Source organism: Pantherophis guttatus, chromosome 2, assembly GCF_059756535.1.
Source record: "Pantherophis guttatus breed Tessera chromosome 2, ASM5975653v1, whole genome shotgun sequence".
NCBI classification, from domain to species: Eukaryota; Metazoa; Chordata; class Lepidosauria; order Squamata; family Colubridae; genus Pantherophis; species Pantherophis guttatus.
The window spans coordinates 251,952,105-251,971,416 of NC_142064.1; the positions used below are offsets into that span (position 1 = coordinate 251,952,105).

Below are 19,312 nucleotides of genomic sequence, written 5' to 3' on the forward strand. Positions count from 1 at the left end.
ACAAAGAAAAGGTGACTAAAGTTTAAAAGATTAAAACAATGAAGACAAAGAAAAGAAAAAGTCCTCCTGATTGCAAAGAATAGATCTCCTTAGATTCTAAGACACATTCAAGTGAGATATCTGAAGATGAAATGCTACGGGACCGCCTACTACCACCAATAGCCTCCCACCGGCCAGTACGCTCTCATAGAGAGGGACTCCTCTGGGTGCTGTCAGCCAAACAGTGTCGGCTGGCGGCCCCTAGGGGAAGAGCCTTCTCTGTGGGGGCACCTACCGTCTGGAATGAGCTCCCCCCAGAGATATGGAGGATCCCAGATCTGCGCACCTTCCGCCGCGCTGTGAAGACCTTTTTATTCCATCAAGCGGGCTTGGCCTAATCTCCTCCCTCTTTTAATATGTAAATTTTAATCTGTTTTTAAATTATTGGGGTGTTTTAATCTGTCTGGGCCAAAATGATTTAATTTGATTTTATCTGGTTTTAAATTTTGTGTATTTATGTATTTTATTGCTTGGCTGTTCACTGCCCTGAGTCCTTCGGGAGTAGGGCGGTATACAAATCAAATAAACTAAACTAACTAAACTATTTCACACAAAATGTTCCCTGCACAAAATAAGGGTGGAAAGCAAATCCAATGTGATAGAACTTCCAATAATCGTCAAGCGTAACACATTTCAACATTGCGGTTCTGCTATTTGAACTGCTGGGACTCTATTGGGGGAAGGTGCCTCAAAGAACATAGTGAGAAAGGTCTCTGGGTGTCAGAAGGGAAAGATGTCAAATGTTGAGAACAGCAGGTACCAGAGGTGGGTTTCAGCAGGTTCTGACCAGTTCTGGAGAACCGGCAGCAGAAATTTTGAGTAGTTCAGAGAACCGGTAGTAGAAATTCTGACTGGCCCCGCCCCAATCTATGCTCTGCCACCCAAGTCCCAGCTGATCAGGAAGAAATGGAGATTTTACAATATCCTTGCCCTGCCACGCCCACCAAGCCATGCCACACCCACAAAGCCACACCCACAGAACCGGTAGTAAAAAAAATTGAAACCCACCACTGGCAGGTACTGTAGAAAAATGTAAACTTGTGGTAAGGAACCTTAGGGAAGGGAAGAGGTGCCAACAGCCATACAATACTGACATCTCAAAGCCAAATCAATAATGCTACGAAGAAAAGTCTCCCCAAAATAAGTCACAAAGCAGCCGAGCAGAGAAGTTTTAATAAGAAACAATTGTCAAAATGATGCCATGTCTTTCCTATTTGCCTCCAGGTGACGGTTCTTGAAGCTAGTGAACGTGTGGGAGGACGAGTGACCACTTATCGAAATGACAGAGAAGGCTGGTATGTCAATCTGGGACCCATGCGTCTCCCTGAGAGACATAGGTGAGATGTGAGATGATCATGTTTACTTATCTCTTCTCTTTGCATACCAAGAAGACGGGAGGGTCGTGGAGGTATATCCCAAAACAACATTGCTATTTTAGATTCTGGGAATCCAGCATTAAATTCCACATATTTGTAAGGGTAGTTCGTTAGCCATTTAAAACTTGGCAACAGAGCCCACAGCAATTTATACTGAGTGAACAGGATAAATGTGATGAGGCATGGAATGGAGTATTGCTGCTGGAGCATTCACAGGGTTGGTTAAGCTAATTTCCTTCAGAATTAAGAGGACAAATTAGCTGGAAATATCTAGCTTGGCTTTCAAAAAGCTAAGCAGGCCCAAACTGATATTGCTTAGTACTTAGATGGCAGACTACTAGGAAATCCTAAGACTGTAGGCTCCACAGGGAAGTCAAAATAAAGCATCCTAAAAGCCAGGGCAAATAATTGAAAATAAAACAAGTTTAATTTGGATTGGAATCATTCTGTTTGATCTTATCTCTCTTCCAAGTATCTATTCATGGGAGAAAAATAAGCCCGAATGATTTTGGTAAGACAAATGACTTGTAAGAGTTTATCAAGCAATTTGAGAGTTGTTGTTGTTTTTCTGTGCTGTTTTCTTCCCCTCTTCTCAATTGGTAGCTCTTTTTTACGGAGGGAAAAAGTTGTGTTGAAACTGGAAATTCTGGCTAAATGTGTGCAGTTTTTCTTTCTATATGTAAAGCAAAGTGAAAGAGAGACAGTGATACTCCAGAAATCATTATCATTGGCATCCTTCAGTCTCAAGAGACTATGGTATCATGCTCTGGAAAGAGGTCCTAAAACAGCACCTAGTGTGACTAAAAAGGCCAATTCGAGAGTGGCGATCCCTTCCACACTGAGGGCAGATACATTCTGTCCCCTGCCCAGCCCCCAGATTTCGTTGGTTCCGGGACTGCCTCTTTGCCTCAGCCTGCCGAACAAGTGTCTCTTCGAATTGGAGAAGGCCATGCTGCGTCTTTAGCCTCTAAGCTGAATGATCGGAGGTCAAGGTTTCCCAGTTGTTAATGTCCATTCCCAGGGGCTTTAGGTCCCTCTTGCAGATATCCTTATATCGCAGCTGTGGTCTCCCTCTGAGGCGCTTTCCCTGCACTAATTCTCCATACAGGAGATCTTTCGGAATCTGACCATCAGCCATTCTCATGACATGCCCCAGCCAGCGTAGACTTTGCTGTTTCAATAGTGTATACTCCAGAAATAATGCCAGAACAATTATTTCACCTTCACATTTCCATGTTAATTTTCCTGATAATCGGATACTTTTCAGTGCACAGAACTATACATCATTCTATTTTTATTTTTATTTTCACTGTTTTCTCCTTTCCTCTCCCCAGAATTATCCGGGAATATATCAGAAAGTTTGGTCTCCGGTTGAACGAATTTTTTCAGGAAAATGAGAATGCCTGGTATTTTATTAAAAACATCAGGAAGAGAGTATGGGAAGTCAAAAAAGACCCCAGCGTCTTGAAATATCCTGTGAAGCCCTCAGAAGAAGGCAAATCTGCTTCACAGCTATATCGAGAGTCCCTCAAAAAGGTTCAGATAAGTCGTAAAATTTATCTTTAATCAGGAAATTTATGCAATGGCTTGTTTCAAGCATACATAGACAAAAGATACCAAAAGCATTCTCCAAAACTTGTTTCTCTATCATCCAGAGCTGTCCTGACGGTACAGTCAAAAAAGCCAAAATGAAGGCCATAATGGGGTGATTGAGGTTCTGCCTGTTTTTTAATGTGCAGGGAGGGTTCCCATCTTGACAAAATGATAGCTGTTGAATTCTTGATTGTTTTCCTGCAGGTGCTTTGTTACCAGACAAATCATGGTTGGGATGTGGTTTCTTCCTTGATAGTTCCTTGATTGGGCTATTGTTTCTTCTTTGATGAAGTTTACCTGGTCTTGTTTTGGCTTCTCTAGGTTTATTGCTAGGAAAGAATTATCCTGGGCTGTTTATTTCACTTAAAATGCATAAACTAAAGTCAAGGAAGGAATAGCCCGTCTGCTTGATTTTGGCCCAGCCAACCCCTCTCTCTTAACCCAACCCATTTCACAAGGTTGTTGTGGGAAAATAGGAGTGAGCATTAAATACACTGTCTTGAGCTGTACAAAAATAAAGGTGGTATATAAACAGAACAATAAGTAAAATTACTACTAATAAAATAATAAATTGGTTCTTATTTTAAAAAATGTTATACTTGCTAGAATGCATGTATCAATACTACATTCTTTTAATAAATCTTGCTTAAGAAAGCTCTGAGAGATCCTTGTTTAGGAATAAACCATTTTATTTCAGAGTAATTCCTAAAAACCAGCTTTCAAATGTGGGACTAAGAAAAATGGCATTCAGATGCTAAGGCCTTAGCACCTCGGATTTTTTTTTATTATTATTATTATATTTGTATACCGCCCTTCTCTCGAAGGACTCAGGGCGGTGGACAGCCATGATAAAAACAATGTACAACAAAAAATAAAAGCTTATTAAAATAATTAAATCATTTGGCCAAATTTAAAACATCCAACTAAAATCATTTTAAAACCCCTATCAAAACCCAATTTAAAAACCTTTATCCTGTCAGTCCAGCTTGCTGGAATAATAGGGTCTTCAGAGCGCGACGGAAGGCACGGAGGTCAGGGATCCTTCGTATGTCCGGGGTCAGTTCATTCCATAGAGCCAAGGCCCCCACAGAGAAGGCTCTCCCCCTGGGGGTTGCCAGCCTACACTGTTTGGCTGACGGGACCCTGAGGAGCCCCTCTCTGTGGGAGCGTATTGGTCGGTGGGAGGCAATCGGTGGCAGAATGTGGTCCTGTAGATAACCAGGTCCTAAGCCATGAAGCGCTTTAAAGGTGGTAACCAACACCTTGATTTCTACACCTCTTAAGGTTGTAAAGGTTGGGAAACTCTGGTCTAACCACTCCGTGCATCTGATGGATTTATGTCTTTTAATAAAATGCGTTAGTCTGAAATGATAGTATCAGACTCCATCTATCTGTTTTTTAACATTAGCCCTGGGTGTCTCTTGAAAATACAACCCCACTTACCATATGAAGGCTTATGGCATCCTAAATACTCCCTGAGCAATATTTAATTGCCATTCGGAGCAATTAAAAAGGCAATTCCTAGACTCATCTCCCTTTTCTGATCAGAATGTTTCTGCAACTGCTGGCCATACCAATCTCCAAGACTCACAGAGAAAGGTTAGGGGGTCGGCCACTCAACGCCAATACAATCTGGGACTTCCGATGGCTCCGCGAACGCCAATGGACGCTCCTTCGGGAGCTCCAGCCCCGTGATTCCGTTAGCCGCTAGAACAGCGAAAATCAGCTGTCTAGCGGCTCGAAACTCTCTCCCTGGGGAAAAGGGGGAGAGAAGAGCAGAAGGGTCTGAGTAGAGCTCCCCTAGACCCCCAGGTTTTTTCTTTTAAGCCTGGGGTTTGCAGGGTGAGAGCTCCCTGAAAGCCCTTCAGTGCTCCGGATCCGGGATGAGTCTGCTTTATGCAGAACGAGGCATCGTGACCACACCAGCAAGGCAATTTTAAGGATTAAATTTTGAATTTGGATGCTGGCAGAGCAAAATCAGGAGAACAAAAAAATGCAAGTACTGAACTTTAACTCCGTTTAAAATGGGAAAAAATGGCGCCTGAGGGCGTGAAAATGAAACTTATTAGTGAAAGTGCTTGTTAACGCTTGCAACATTGTTAAAGCTACTGGATTACACATTAAGAAAAAGATTTAAAGTGGAAGTGGAATGGAAAAGACTATGGTATTGGCTTCAACTAATTTATACTTTTAAATTGTGTGGAAAATAATTGGACTTATTGACCTGACAGCTGAATAAATACAAAGTGAAAATTGAAATATGGCTGACATCAGGGCTGGAGGATCATTATTATATGAGCCAGCAAATTCACAAGTTGTGACTGTAAAGGCTTTACAAGAACTTTTAAACTTTTATACCTCTGTTATACTAGAATCAATTAAAAGGACTGTTCAAAATCAAAATCTGGAGAATAACAATAATTTGCTGGCTGGAAAAGAGGAAGAAATTAACCAGACTAATGTGACTTTGGAGGATAAAAAAGAGGCTGTCTGGATTAAGATGGAGGTTAGTACACTGGAAACAGAGGTTTTGGCAGAGGCTTCCATGCAATCAATTGAAAAGCAGCAAGTAGACTCTTTACTGCAAACTGATAAATTTTACAGCGACAATCCTTGGTTTTATAGACAGAATCAATATTTAAGAAATGAAGTGACCAATTATATAAGCAGGAAGAGTCGAAATGGGGGTTCCAAATTAAAGGAAATAATTCTAAGAAAACGAATTCCAAAGATACATCAACCTCAAATGAAAATTCAAAAATTTACGAAAATAAAAGCAGGGGGAGGAGCAATGCTGAAGAAGAAAGTATTACTGAAGAAGAAAGATTGGAAAAAATATAGAAAGAAAGGAAGAATGGAAGATTAACTTCTTTTGGGGAGGATTTTAGTAATAAATCTGGAAAGTTTACTGAAATTAGTATCCTTTAAGTTTATCATAAGACAATGATATAAAGGAAGTGTTTCATTATTCTGAAGAATGTTTCATTGAAGTAAAAATGTTTAACTAAAAATGGATAGCTTTTTAAAAGTTATTGAGGTATTAAAATGGTTAATTTAAAATTTAATGGATAGCTTCCTGAAAGTTTTGAGACTTATATATTGAAGAATGAACTAGAAATAACTTAACCCAATGGATTAACAGTATCTTTAAGGTTATATTCTGAAGAATGTTTTATTGAAGTAAAAAGGCTTAACTAAAATTGGATAGCTTTTTAAAATTTATTGAAGTATTAAAATGGTTAACTTAAAATTTAATGGATAGCTTTTTAAAAGTTTTGAAACTTACATTTTGAAGAATGTCTTATTGATGTATTAAAAGATTTTAAAATGTTTAATTTAAGATTACAGTATTTTTAAAAGGTATATGTGATGAAATGTTTAAGTTAGACATAACTTAACTTAATGGATTAACAGTATTTTTTTCCAAAAAAAGACATTTTAAAGAAAGTTTTAAATTGTTTAATTTAGAATTTTATAAGGGAGTAATGTTGAATAATCGGAAATTTTCAAGTGGTTTATGAATGATCAAAGAGGATAAAAGAAATAATTACTTTAAAAGTTATATGTTTTGATATGTTTAAGTTAGAAATAACTTAATCCAATGGATAGTTTTTAGTAATAAAAGTGAAATGTGATAAAAGAATTTATAAAAGGAGGTTGATGAATAAGTTGTAAAAGGGGAGTTAAAGAGTGTGAGGGAGTTTTGAATCTTGTAGCAAGTTAGCATATTTTAGCTTATGTTTGTTAAATGTTACACCCTGTTTTTGCTCTGGGAAGTCGGGGGGGGGGTTGGGGAGGGGGGGGTTGAAGGTTGGATGGGGATAAAATTGTTGTAAAACCTTGAATAAAATAAAAAGATAGATAAATGTATTAATAGAAAAGTAAGAAATGTGGGGGAAATGTTACAATAAATGAAATGATAATATCAAGATATGATAAATATTGGAGGACTAACAAGAAGATACAAAAAATGTACTCAGATGATACACTGAATGATTGATTATGTATTGTATGCTTGTTTGTTTATAAAATAAAAAAACTTTTTAATAAAACAAAAAAAAAAAACGCCAATACAATCTGGTATTTGTAGCCTCAGCAAATTAAAAGATGACCAGATGTGGATAAAGTTATTCAGACATCAGTGGTATTTGCACAGCTCTCAACCCACTTGCTAAATTAATCCATTTTCTGAATGGGTTTCAGTTTGATACATTGAAAAGCAAATTATCTTAATGAACTATGTTTACATAAATATGGAATGGAATGGAATAAGTTTGGATTTCCCACCTGTATTCATTTGCTTATGTGCTGCAACTGTCATAAATGATCACTGGTTGCCAAATGCCCAAATCATGGTAATGTGACTCCAAGGATGCTGTGGCCAATGTAAGGACCTATTGCAAACCTTCTTTTTCAGCATTTTAGTGGCCATTCAAACTTTCACTGTAACTTTGGTCACTAAATAGTGGAATTGTTAACTAAGGACTATCTGTAAAAGCTATGTGGGAACCTTGATCTTTTCTAAGCTCGGTTGTTTGTTGCATCATTATCTGACTAGGTAATATCAGTGCTAATGAGTGTGTGGTTTGCTCCCTGTTTACATACAGTACTGTGTCCTGCCAGTACTGGCAAAACTGTGGTTTTCTCCTTGATTAGTTTTTTTTTTTTCCTGCTTGATTGTTTGTCTGGTATTATTACTTGCTTATCTGGGTGTTGGTTGCTGGACAGGATATGCTTTTTTATTTCTTTTTCAGGTTTTTTATTTGAATGGTATGTAAATGCAGTGGTGGGATTCAAGTAATTTAACAACCGGTTCTCTGCCCTAATGATTTCTTCCAACAACCAGGTTGCCAAATTGCTCAGAAAGTTAACAACCGGTTCTCCCGAAGTGGTGCGAACTGGCTGAATCCCATCACTGTGTAAATGTGATTTAAGTCTATGTGTCTATTGATGGCTGATTTGTAGAATGCCAATCTTCCAGGAATTCCCTAGCATTTTTGGATTTAGTTTGGTCGAGGATGCTCACAGTTTCCTAGTTGAAAATATGACTGAGTCAGTCTCTTAAGATTAAGGAGATTGCTAGTTGGTATTCATGGATGTGCTCTGCTAGTCTCCTGACTGTATGTCCTACACATTGGCTGTAACAGTCGTTACAATGTAAGTTGTAGATGACACCTGTTTTTTGTTCTTGGATTACTGGATCTTTTGCTTTATTTAGGATGGTTTTGGAGGGCCACACAAGCACAAGTTGGCTTCTGTGCTATTGCAATGTCATGTGGTTGTAATAGTCTGTTGGCTGTTTCTGAGATATTATTGGTGTATGGTAGCGTTATCCTTTTCACAGCTTATGTCAGTTGTGCTGTGGTGGGTTGAGTGGTCAGGCACTTTTTGATAAAATTGCACAATTATCCATTTTGTTGGAAGGTGGTTCATTTTCCCGATGTTCAAGGTTGCTGCGGTGTGTTTGCACAGCTTTTCTTATGGGAGGTTAGATTGTTACTGTAATAATGGATCGCTAGTTTAGTATTGGTTGTTTTTCAATAGATTTGGGTTTCTAATTTGTCATCATTTCCTGTGCTGTTGAGGATATCCAGAGAGGTTAGCAACAGGGGCGAAATTCAGCAGGTTCTGACAGGTTCTGGAGAACCGGTAGTGGAAATTTTGAGTAGTTCGGAGAACCGGCAAATACCACCTCTGGCTGGCTCCAGAGTGGGGTGGGGAATGGAGATTTTGCAACATCCTTCCCCCACGAGTGGGGAGGGAATGGAGATTTTGCAGTATCCTTCCCCTGCCACGCCCACAGAACCAGTAGGGAAAAATTTTGAATTTCACCCCTGGGTAGCAACATATTGTTTTTTCTCCCCATGTGAATTTTATCACTTGGACTATGTTGTTGATTGTTTCATGTGCATTCTCTACTTGTTCCTTTTTTATTATAACAAAGCTGTTATCTTCATATTGGATCCATACTTTTGGCTGTATGTGTGGGAGTGCCATAGTTTCATTATAGCGCTATAGTTTTGTTTTTTTTTATTGCAAAAGTTTTACAATTACATTTTCACCCCTTTTTTTTCCCCTCCACCCCCCCCAAACTTCCCAACCTCCCTAACCCTCCCTAACCCTCCCCTCCCCCAGACTTCCCTATAATATACTCATAACTCGTAAAAAAAAACACATTAAAAAAACCCTTAATATGACACTTATATATAAACTTGAACCCCTCCCTCCCCTGTATAATTTTTCTCTTTACCTCATTACATTAAAATATTTCTAATACATTATTTTCAAGTAAAAGCTATTTGATACTTTCTAGTTTGATATTTGTTCTGAACATATTCTATCCATCTTTTCCATTCCCATTCATAAGTCTCTTGTGAACAATCTTTTAAGTATGCTGAAATCTTCGCCATCTCTGCAAAACTGGCCATCTTCAAAGTCCATTCTTCAATAGTGGGCAAGGCTTCATTTTTCCAATATTTGCCTATCAACAATCTTGCTGCTGTTATCATATACAATATCAATTTTGTTTCACCCGATGTAAAACCCTTAACGATACCCAATAAAAACAATTGTGGAGAGAATTGAATTTTTTTCTTCAAAACATTCTGCATGACCCACCAAATTTTTATCCAAAAAGCCTTAACTTTCCTACAGGTCCACCAAACATGATAATACGTAGCATCCAAACATTCACATCTCCAACATTTTGGCTGAACATTAGGGTACATACATGACAACTTTTTGGGATCTAAATGCCATCTATAAAACATTTTATAGAAATTTTCCCTCAGGTTCTGCGACTGTGTAAATTTAACATTCTGAACCCAAATTTTTTCCCATGTTTCCAACATCACTGGTTCTTCAAAATTTTGTGCCCACTTAATCATACAGTCTTTAACTAATTCAGTTTCTGAGTCCCTTTCTAGCAAAACATTATAAAGCCTTTTGATATGCATTGGACCTTTCTCTCTTATATGTCTAACCAATTCTTCCTCGTGCAACATAATACCAGTTTTTTGGTCCTCTTTCCATCTCAATTGTAATTGATTATATTGTAACCAAGTTAAATTAATCCCTTCGTCCAACAGTGTCTGCAATGTCTTCAGCTGCCATCTGCCCGCATCTGTAAAAAGAACCTCTTTGTATAAAAACCCCCCGAGTGACATTATATTTGTATTCCACAAAGTATGACCAAGATCCAGCCATAGCGGTATTTTATAATCCCATTTGAGTCGGTGCTTCTTCCAAACTCTCATCAAAGAGTCTCTAAGTATATGACTTTTAAATACTTTATCAACTTTGTCATCATAAAATAAGTAAGCATGCCATCCAAATTCAAGATCAAAACTTTCTGCATTCAATATTCCAACCTTTTTACTTCCAAACCAATCACTTGTTAAAGTTAAAGCTGCTGCATCATAATATAGCTGTAGGTTTGGAAGTTTAAGACCTCCTCTTTCTGGAACATCTTGCATAATTTTCAATTTCACTCTCGGCTTCTTCTCGTTCCAGACGAACTTATTCACTCCAGTTTGCCAAACTTTCAATTGTTTATCACTTTTAAGCACCGGAATCATTTGAAACAAAAAAAGAAATCTTGGCAAAATATTCATCTTAACTGCTGCTATTCTTCCAGTTTTATTATACTATACTGACTTTAATAATTTTTCCCATTTATCATAAACATAGTTCTAATCTGTACAGTATAATAATCTATCAATATTGAGTCTACATTTGTCCTTTTTAGGTGTGGCTTTTTTCTTTGGTTTGATTTAATACATTTTTAACAAGATACTTCCTTTTCCTTCTCCTATGTCTCTTTTCTCCTTTCCAAATCATTCTCAGGTTATAGAAGAATTGAAAAGGACTAACTGCAGCTACATAATGAATAAATATGACACCTATTCAACAAAGGTATTTGGATTGTGCCCTGAAACCAAGTCTCCAAACAGTACAATTTTGGGGGGGGATTTGGGGGAGGAGTAAGAGGGGGGCTTCAAAAATTTTAGCAAGGGGTTCTCTGCCTGATTGTTGAGTGGGCGTGGCCATGGTGGGCGTTGCCTAGTTAACCTCCTGCACCATGGTGGGGGGAGTGCGTTTTTGCCCTCCCTGGACTCTGGAAGCTCTCTTTGAGCCTCTGGGAGGGCGAAAATGGCCTCCCCAGGCTTTGGAGGCCCTTTGGAGGCCGGAAACTGGCCTGTTTCCGGCCTTCCCAAACTTCCGGTAGGCCCATTTTTCGCCCTCCCCGAGCCTCTGTGCGCACCCTGCACTTACTTGCATCCAAAATGGGCCGCGTTAGGACTCCTGGGTGGAGTGGGCGGGGCAGGGTGGGGCGGGGCCAGCCAGGAGTGGGATTTGGGGGTTCTCTGAACTGCACAGAATCTTAGCTAGAGGTTCTTCCGAACCCCTGCGAACCCCCAGCAGCCCACTCCTGGCGAGTCATCTTTAAGATGTATTATCATGTTCTTCTTACAGTATTATTAGAATATGAGACAAATTACTTACTGAACCTGAGAGTTTCAAATACTAAAACAGATTGCAATCCAAAGGGCAAGATGGCAGTCAATGACAATGGTGTCATTTGAAGATCCACCTGTATTTTTATGAGGTTTTTATTTTGCACATGCAACACACCTGTAGTAAAAGAAGGAGCCTGGTGGAGCAGTGGACTAAAGCGCTGTTAAGTAGCACTTAGCTGCCAGCTGCCTGCAATTACTGCAAGTTCGAATCTCACCAAGGTTGACTCAGCCTTCCATCCTTCCGAGGTAGGTAAAATGAGGACCCGGATTGTGGGGGCAATAAGCTGACTTTGCATAAAAAAGAACACCGCTTAGGGGAGGCTGAAAGCCCTACTAAGCAGGTATATACAAAAGTATGAAGGCTATTGCTTAACGCATTGTAAGCCGCCCTGAGTCTCCGGAGAAGGGCGGCATATAAATCGAACCAATAAATAAATAAATAAATAAATAAAAACACAGGTTGGAGGGACCTCTTTGTCATGCAGGATTGATGGCAAGTGATTGTGTCTCCCCTAAAGCCATACAATGGCCTTCTTAAAAAGAATCCAAGCCTGACTCAGACACAGCCAGAGATAATGCCTGTTTGGCCTATTTGAACTAAGTTCTTGAAGTGGTGAGTGAGAACTTGAGACTCCCCAAATCAATTTGAATTCTAATTACAACATGCTTGCCATAAAGCATCACAGTTGATGACAAATGTAGTAAAGCACAACAAAAAAGTCATTAAGGGCATCACAGAAGTACCAGATTTTCGTCTTAGGACATATAGTAATTACATTACATGCTTAACTTTTCTTTGCTCATGCTGGCTTATCTCTAAACTGGCTAACAAGCATTCTGTCTGGACTGAGACACTTGGACGACAGTTTGTAAAGGATTTGGTCTAATGGAGAGGGTGGCCATATTATATTTAATGAATGAGATGGAATATAATTAGTTTAAATAGCAGGCTACCATGTTGACTCACTGACTGAACAATCCCCTTCTGTTTTGTCCTCCCAAATTCTGGGTCAGAATACTTTCTTTTTTGTGGGTAGATCTTAATAGGCATATACACTTTCATGAGTGTATCATTAAATTAAAGGTATATATGCAAAGTTAAAGTAGTGAAATGCAGGCATATACATGGACGCATAACAACAAAATTTAAAATATAGACTACCTTCCTATTATAACCCTGCTTGAGATTTCCCCAGGCGTTGGTCATATCATCTCAAGCTTTATCCCCTTTCCTGAACATAATGTAAAGGTAGTCCTCAACAGTGGTGGGATTCAAAAATTTTACTACCGAATCTGTGGGTGTGGCTTGGTGGGTGTGGTGTGGCTTGGCTTGGTAGGCGTGGCTTAGTGGGTGTGGCAGGGGAAGGATACTGTAAAATCTCCATTCCCTCCCCACTCCAGGGGAAGGTTAGTGCAAAATCACCATTCCCTCCTAATCAGCTGGGACTCGGGAGGCAGAGAATAGATGGGGGTGGGGCCAATCAGAGGTGGTATTTACCGGTTCTCCAAACTACTCAAAATTTCCACTACCGGTTCTCCAGAACTGATCAGAACCTGCTGAATACCACCTCTGGTCCTCAACTAAAAACAGTTTGTTTAGTGACTGTTTGAAGTTACAACAGCAATGGAAAAAGTGACTTATGATTCTTTTTCACACTTATGACCGTAGCATTTTTGTGGTCATGTGATCAAAATTCAGACACATGGCAACTGACTCCTATTTATGATGGTTGCAGTGTCCTAGGGTGATGTAAATCACCTTTTGCGACCTTCTCACAATCAAAGTCAATGGGAAAACCAGATTCACTTAACAACTGCAGTGATTCACTTAACAACTGTGACAAGAAAGGTCGTAATATGGGGGGAAACCCATTTAACAATTGATTTGCTTAACAACAGAAATTTTGGGTTCAACTGTGGTCGTCAGTCGAGGATTATCCGTAAATTGCTTTCAACAAAATGGAAGTTATTTAAGAGACAGATTATTCCCCCGGAGGTCATTAAGTGGAACAATAACAGAATGATTCTGCTTTGTGCTTAAACCTCTAACTCAACATCTCCTCAGAATTAGAAGAATTTGTCCGATTTGCAGCCCACCAGTTTCAATCTGAAATCAAGCTCCTTGCTCTGAAATGATGTTTTTGAACAATGTATTGCAGACGAATTTAAGGATTTCTCTCCTCAAACAGGAGTATCTAATTAAAGAAGGAAATCTGAGCCGCGGAGCTGTGGATATGATTGGAGACTTACTGAATGAAGATTCTGGCTATTACATATCTTTTATTGAGAGCCTGAAAAGCGATGATATCTTCTCTAACGAAAAAAGGTAAGCAAACCTATATCACTTGGATTACATGACTTCCTCATCATTGTCTCAATTTAAAGATGAAACCCTTGTTTATCCATTGAAGGATCCATGGGAATCGCCCCCCCCCCCACAACCCTAACCCAAACCACAAGCTGGCAACTGAAACCAAAGCTAACATACTATTGCAGTTGCAAGAAATGGCAATTATCAGTAATGGTAACATTATCGGTAGATATTAATTTTTATATCAGTTAGAAATGGCATATGAAGTAGATTGTCATTTGTGCAGACTTGTTCTATATGTAACGTCTCCTCTGCATTAGTTTAAACCAGGGGTCTGCAACCTTAAATACTCAAAGAGCCATTTGAACCCATTTTCCACAGAAAAGAAAACACCGGGAGCCACAAAACCTGGGTGGGCGTGGCCAATTTGATATCACTCACTTCCACCAGTCACATGACTCCCCCTAGCCACGCCTACCCAGACAGTCATTAGGACAGAGGGCCAGTTGTTAAAAAACACCGGAAACCACAAAATCATTTTGACATATCTCTCTTTCCCCTCCCTCCCTCCCTCTCTCTCTGTATCTCTCTATGTCTCTCTCTCTCCCCCACTCTCTGTATCTCTCTGTCTCTGCCCTGGCCGCTTCTCCATCCCCCATTGTCGCCCTTACCTTCTCAGGCCAGGCAAGGAGTGACTGAAAGGGGATGGCGAAGGGCAGGAACAGCCTGGTGGGATCACTTGACAGGGAGCCACAGCAGAGGGCCCAAAGACCCTCATGCGGCTCCAGAGCCGCAAGTTGCTGACCCCTGGTTTAAACCATTAGGTTAACAGTTGCCATATATCCTTTTTGAAGCATTCTGTAAAACAAACCTTTGGACTAACATTCTGGACTGTAAAGACAGCCTTTCATGTTCATTCTGCAAGGCTTAAAGCATTACTCTTTGTATTTTATTAAAACACAATTAATTCTAAAATAGACAAAAAGGGTATCAGAATTTTTCAAACTTTGCTTAGTATTGCAAATATTCACACAGTCAGTTTCTATATCAAGGCTTGTATAGTATTTGCTTATCCAAACTATACACAACTCAATAAGAACTAAATTGTTCATTTCAGCTCAGGTATAAATTTCCCTTTTTATATTCTCCCTCCTCTTAGATTTATGGAATCATATTTGACAGCTATTGCTGAGTAGACAACTTGAGATACTGCCATCTTCTCTTCCAAACATAAAATGTGTTTACATAAAATACGTTAAAAATATAAAATTATTTTATCAGTGTATATTTTCCTGGGATTTCAACCTACCATCCGCAGGTGAGGCGTCAGAGGTGGCTCGGGAGTTCATGGCTTCCATGGCGGCCATGGACCTGACCCAGTTAGTTCAAGGCCCCACTCACAAAGGGGGACACACTCTGGACTTGATTTTCATCTCTGGTCAGTGGTTGAATGATCTTGGGAGAGGGGACCTAGACATTAAACTCTTGTCACAGACAGATCATTCGCTCCTTCACTTGGACTTTCCAGCCGCTTCCCCCCACCGCAGGGAGACGGAACCGTCCAGATGGTTCCGTCCAAGGCGCCTGATGGACCCCGAAAGGTTCCTGATGGAGCTTGGGCCGTTTCCTGAGACTCTGGCACACAACTCGACCGAAGACCTGGTGGCCGCCTGGGAGAGTGCAGCCGCCGGAGCTTTGGACCATGTCGTGCCGCTGCGGCCTCTAACCCGATGCCGATCTCAATTGGCTCCTTGGTTCTCCGAGGAGCTGAGAGAGATGAAGCATCAGAAAAGATGCCTAGAGAGCATCTGGAGGACTAGTCAATCCGATTCTGACCGGACACAGGTGAGGTCTTATATCAAGACCTATCTAGTGGCAATAAAAGCGGTGAAACCTAACCATTTTTCCATTCTTATCGCATCTGCAGAGAACTGCCCAGCCACTCTGTTTAGGGTGACCCACTCCCTTCTTCGGGGAGGGAGTGCGGGAAGACCCCTTACAAGGTCGAGCTTAGGATTTTGTGCAATTCCTGCATGATAAAGTCGCTCAGATTCAGGAAGGCTTGGACTCCGACTGGATGAGTCCGGGGGAGGAGACGAGGGTAGGTCTTGAGAATATTATCTGGGAGGAGTTTGATCCTGTGGCTCCCGAGGATGTGGACAGGGTTCTGGGTAAGATTAGTGCCGCCACGTGTTTATTGGACCCGTGTCCCTCCTGGTTGGTACTGGCCTCCCGGGAGTTTACACAAGGCTGGCTCCAAGGGATTATAAATGCTTCCTTGAGTGAGGGTACCTTTCCCGCCACTTTGAAAGAGGCAGTGGTGAGGCCCCTCCTCAAGAAGCCTTCCCTGGACCTGGCTGAATTAGCTAACTTCCGTCCGGTCTCCAACCTTCGTTTTGTGGCGAAGGTTGTTGAGAGTGTGGTGGCACAACAGCTTCCCCAGCACCTGGATGAAGCTATCTATCTGGACCCGTACCAGTCGGGCTTCAGGCAGGGGTACAGCACAGAAACGGCATTGGTCGCGTTGGTGGATGATCTCTGGAGGGCTCGGGACAGGGGTTGCTCCTCTGTCCTGGTCCTATTAGATCTCTCAGCAGCTTTTGAAACCATCAACCATGGTATCATGCTGCAGCGGTTGAGGGGGTTAGGAACAGGGGGCACCGTACTGCGGTGATTCTCCTCCTTCCTCTCCGACCATTCGCAGTTTGTGTTGGCAGGGGGGCAGAAGTCGACCTTGAGGCGCCTCGCATGGGGAGTGCCGCAAGGGTCGGTCCTCTCGCCCCTTCTGTTCAACATTTATGTGAAGCCGCTGGGTGAGATCATCCGTGGTTTTGGGGTGAGAGTCCATCAGTACGCTGATGACACTCAGCTGTATATCTCCACCCCAGACCACCCCAACGATGCCCTTGATGTGATGTCTCGCTGCCTGGAGGCCGTGCGGGTCTGGATGGGGAGAAATAGGCTCAGACTCAACCCTTCCAAGACCGAGTGGCTGTGGCTTCCGGTGTCCCGATATAGTCAGCTGGTGCCATCGCTGACTATTGGGGGTGAATCTCTACCCCCCACAGAGAGGGCTCGCAATCTGGGCATCCTCCTGGATGCACGGCTGACTTTAGAAGAGCATATGACAGCCGTGGCTAGGGGGGCTTTTTATCAGGTTTGCCTGATTCGCCAGTTGCAGCCCTTTCTGGACCGGGATGTCCAGAAAGGGCATGGTCACTCACGTCCTTGTCACCTCCCGGCTGGACTATTGTAATGCTCTCTACATGGGGTTCCCCTTGAAGAGCACTCGGAGGCTCCAGCTGGTCCAGAATGCAGACGCGCGGGTGGTTATGGGCGCAACTCGTTGTGCCCACGTGACACCCCTCCTGCGCGAGCTGCACTGGCTCCCAGTTGTCTTCCAGATGCGATTCAAGGTGTTGGTCACCACCTTTAAAGCGCTCCATGGCATAGGACCCGGGTACCTTCGAGTCTGACTTTTGCCACCAACAGCCTCCCACCGGCCAGTTCGATCCCACAGAGAGGGTCTCCTCAGAGTGCCATCAGCCAAGTTATGTCGGCTGGCGACACCAGGGGGAGGGCCTTCTCTGTAGGAGCCCCTGCCCTGTGGAATGAACTGCCCCCAGAAATGCATAAGATCTCCGACCTCCATGTGTTTCGCTGTGCCCTCAAGACCCTGCTGTTCCGCCAAGCCGGGCTATCAATGTAATGATTTTTAAATTGGGTTTAAAATTTTTGGGGTTTTAAATTTGAGCCGAAATTATGTAATAATTTTAATTATTTTTAACTGATGTTTGTCTTTGTGTTTTTAATAGGCAGTACACCACCCTGAGTCCTTCGGGAGAAGGGCGGTAGAGAAATAAAATTATTTATTTATTTATTTATTTATTTATAAATTTGTATAGATAAAATGATATTGCCAATAATTTTGAAAGGCATTTTTAAATCAAACTTATTTCATATTTCAGGTGTCTGCTTATCTAAGAATTAAACAAAAGCATTATGTTAACGGTATCTTTTGTTTAATGGCCCTACCTGGTGAGATCCCTGATACGGTATCACTAGATATTGTAACATTGTAAGCCGCCCAGAGACACCTCGTGGTGAAATGGGTGGCAAACAAATTTGATAAGCAAAAATAAGAAATAATAGATAGCAAAGTAAGAATAAAGCATGTTCTTTCCTTTCTATCAAATCTGCTGCCAACTTCTTTCCAGAACTGTTTTCATTTCATTGTCCTGTGACCTTTTATTCACTAATATCATTATCCAATTTTAGGAGAGCAGGTTTTTACTTCCTCTGTCCCATTTTGGTCTTGCAGATATGATGAAATTGTTGGTGGATTTGATCAGTTGCCTATATCCATGTATAAAGCCATTGCGGGAAGTGTGCATCTCAATGCCCGAGTAATCAAGATACAACAGAATGCTGAGAAAGTCAGAGTGGAATATCAAACCCCGGCAAAGACCTTGTCAAATGTGACAGCTGATTATGTCATTGTGTGCTCCACAGCAAGGGCCACCCGTCGCATCAATTTTGAACCACCCCTTCCACCAAAAAAAGCACACGCTTTGCGGTCTATCCACTACAAAAGTGGCACCAAGATCTTCCTCACTTGCACTAAGAAGTTTTGGGAGGCTGATGGCATTCATGGTGGGAAGTCCACAACTGATCTTCCATCCCGATTCATCTACTACCCTAACCATAACTTTACTAGTGGTGTTGGGGTTCTTCTGGCCTATGTCCTTGGTGATGATGCCGATTTCTTTCAAGCTCTTGATATCAAGAGCGCTGCTGATATTGTCATTAATGACCTTTCATTCATCCATCAGCTGCCCAAGAAAGAGATCCAGGCCCTCTGTTACCCCTCAGTGGTTAAAAAATGGAGCCTGGATAAGTATGCTATGGGTTCTATAACCGCCTTCACTCCCTACCAGTTTCAAGAGTTTAGTGAACCACTCGCTCAACCTGTAGGTAGAATCTACTTTGCAGGGGAGCACACTACCAAAGTTCATCGTTGGTTGGACGGCACAATTAAGTCAGGGCTGACAGCAGCAAGAGATGTGAATCGTGCTTCTGAGAAGCCATCAAAAATCCGCCTGATCAGTGACAATCAACTTTAAGAAGGAGGTCAACAAAAGGAGAATTATAAACAGAGAACTACAGCCACTTTCCCCATTCTGGCAACTTCCAGATGTTTCAGACTAAAATTTCCAGAATACTAACTGGGAATTCTAGGAGCTGTAGTCCCAGGAGTTTGGAGCCAGAAGGAATTGGGGGAAGTAAGCTGATTTGGCCTAACTAAGTTATCAAGTTATATCAGCCAAAACATGTCAAACTATCTAAGAGCATTTTAGAGGAAACAAAAATAAACCACAGAATGAAAAGGATTATTAGCATCCCACCCCAATTTGGAAAGGAAATCCTCTCAGGAAAATCTATATGTACTACTAAAACTCTCATTTCTGTCATCT

The 19,312-nt window shown here is 41.3% G+C and overlaps 1 protein-coding gene across 1 annotated transcript in view; it reads left to right on the plus strand.

Annotated features, from left to right (window-relative positions):
* LOC132711491 (L-amino-acid oxidase-like) overlaps positions 1–18,978 on the plus strand; it is a 39,471-nt gene extending 20,493 nt beyond the window's left edge. Inside the window, exons 3-7 of the mRNA XM_087883871.1 lie at positions 1,264–1,376; positions 2,750–2,951; positions 10,854–10,922; positions 13,717–13,853; positions 18,160–18,978. Of these exons, the coding sequence (XP_087739997.1) occupies positions 1,264–1,376; positions 2,750–2,951; positions 10,854–10,922; positions 13,717–13,853; positions 18,160–18,961 (1,323 nt within the window). The 3' untranslated portion in view covers positions 18,962–18,978. The remainder of the gene's footprint in view (positions 1–1,263; positions 1,377–2,749; positions 2,952–10,853; positions 10,923–13,716; positions 13,854–18,159) is intronic.
* The last annotated feature ends 334 nt before the right edge of the window (positions 18,979–19,312 follow it).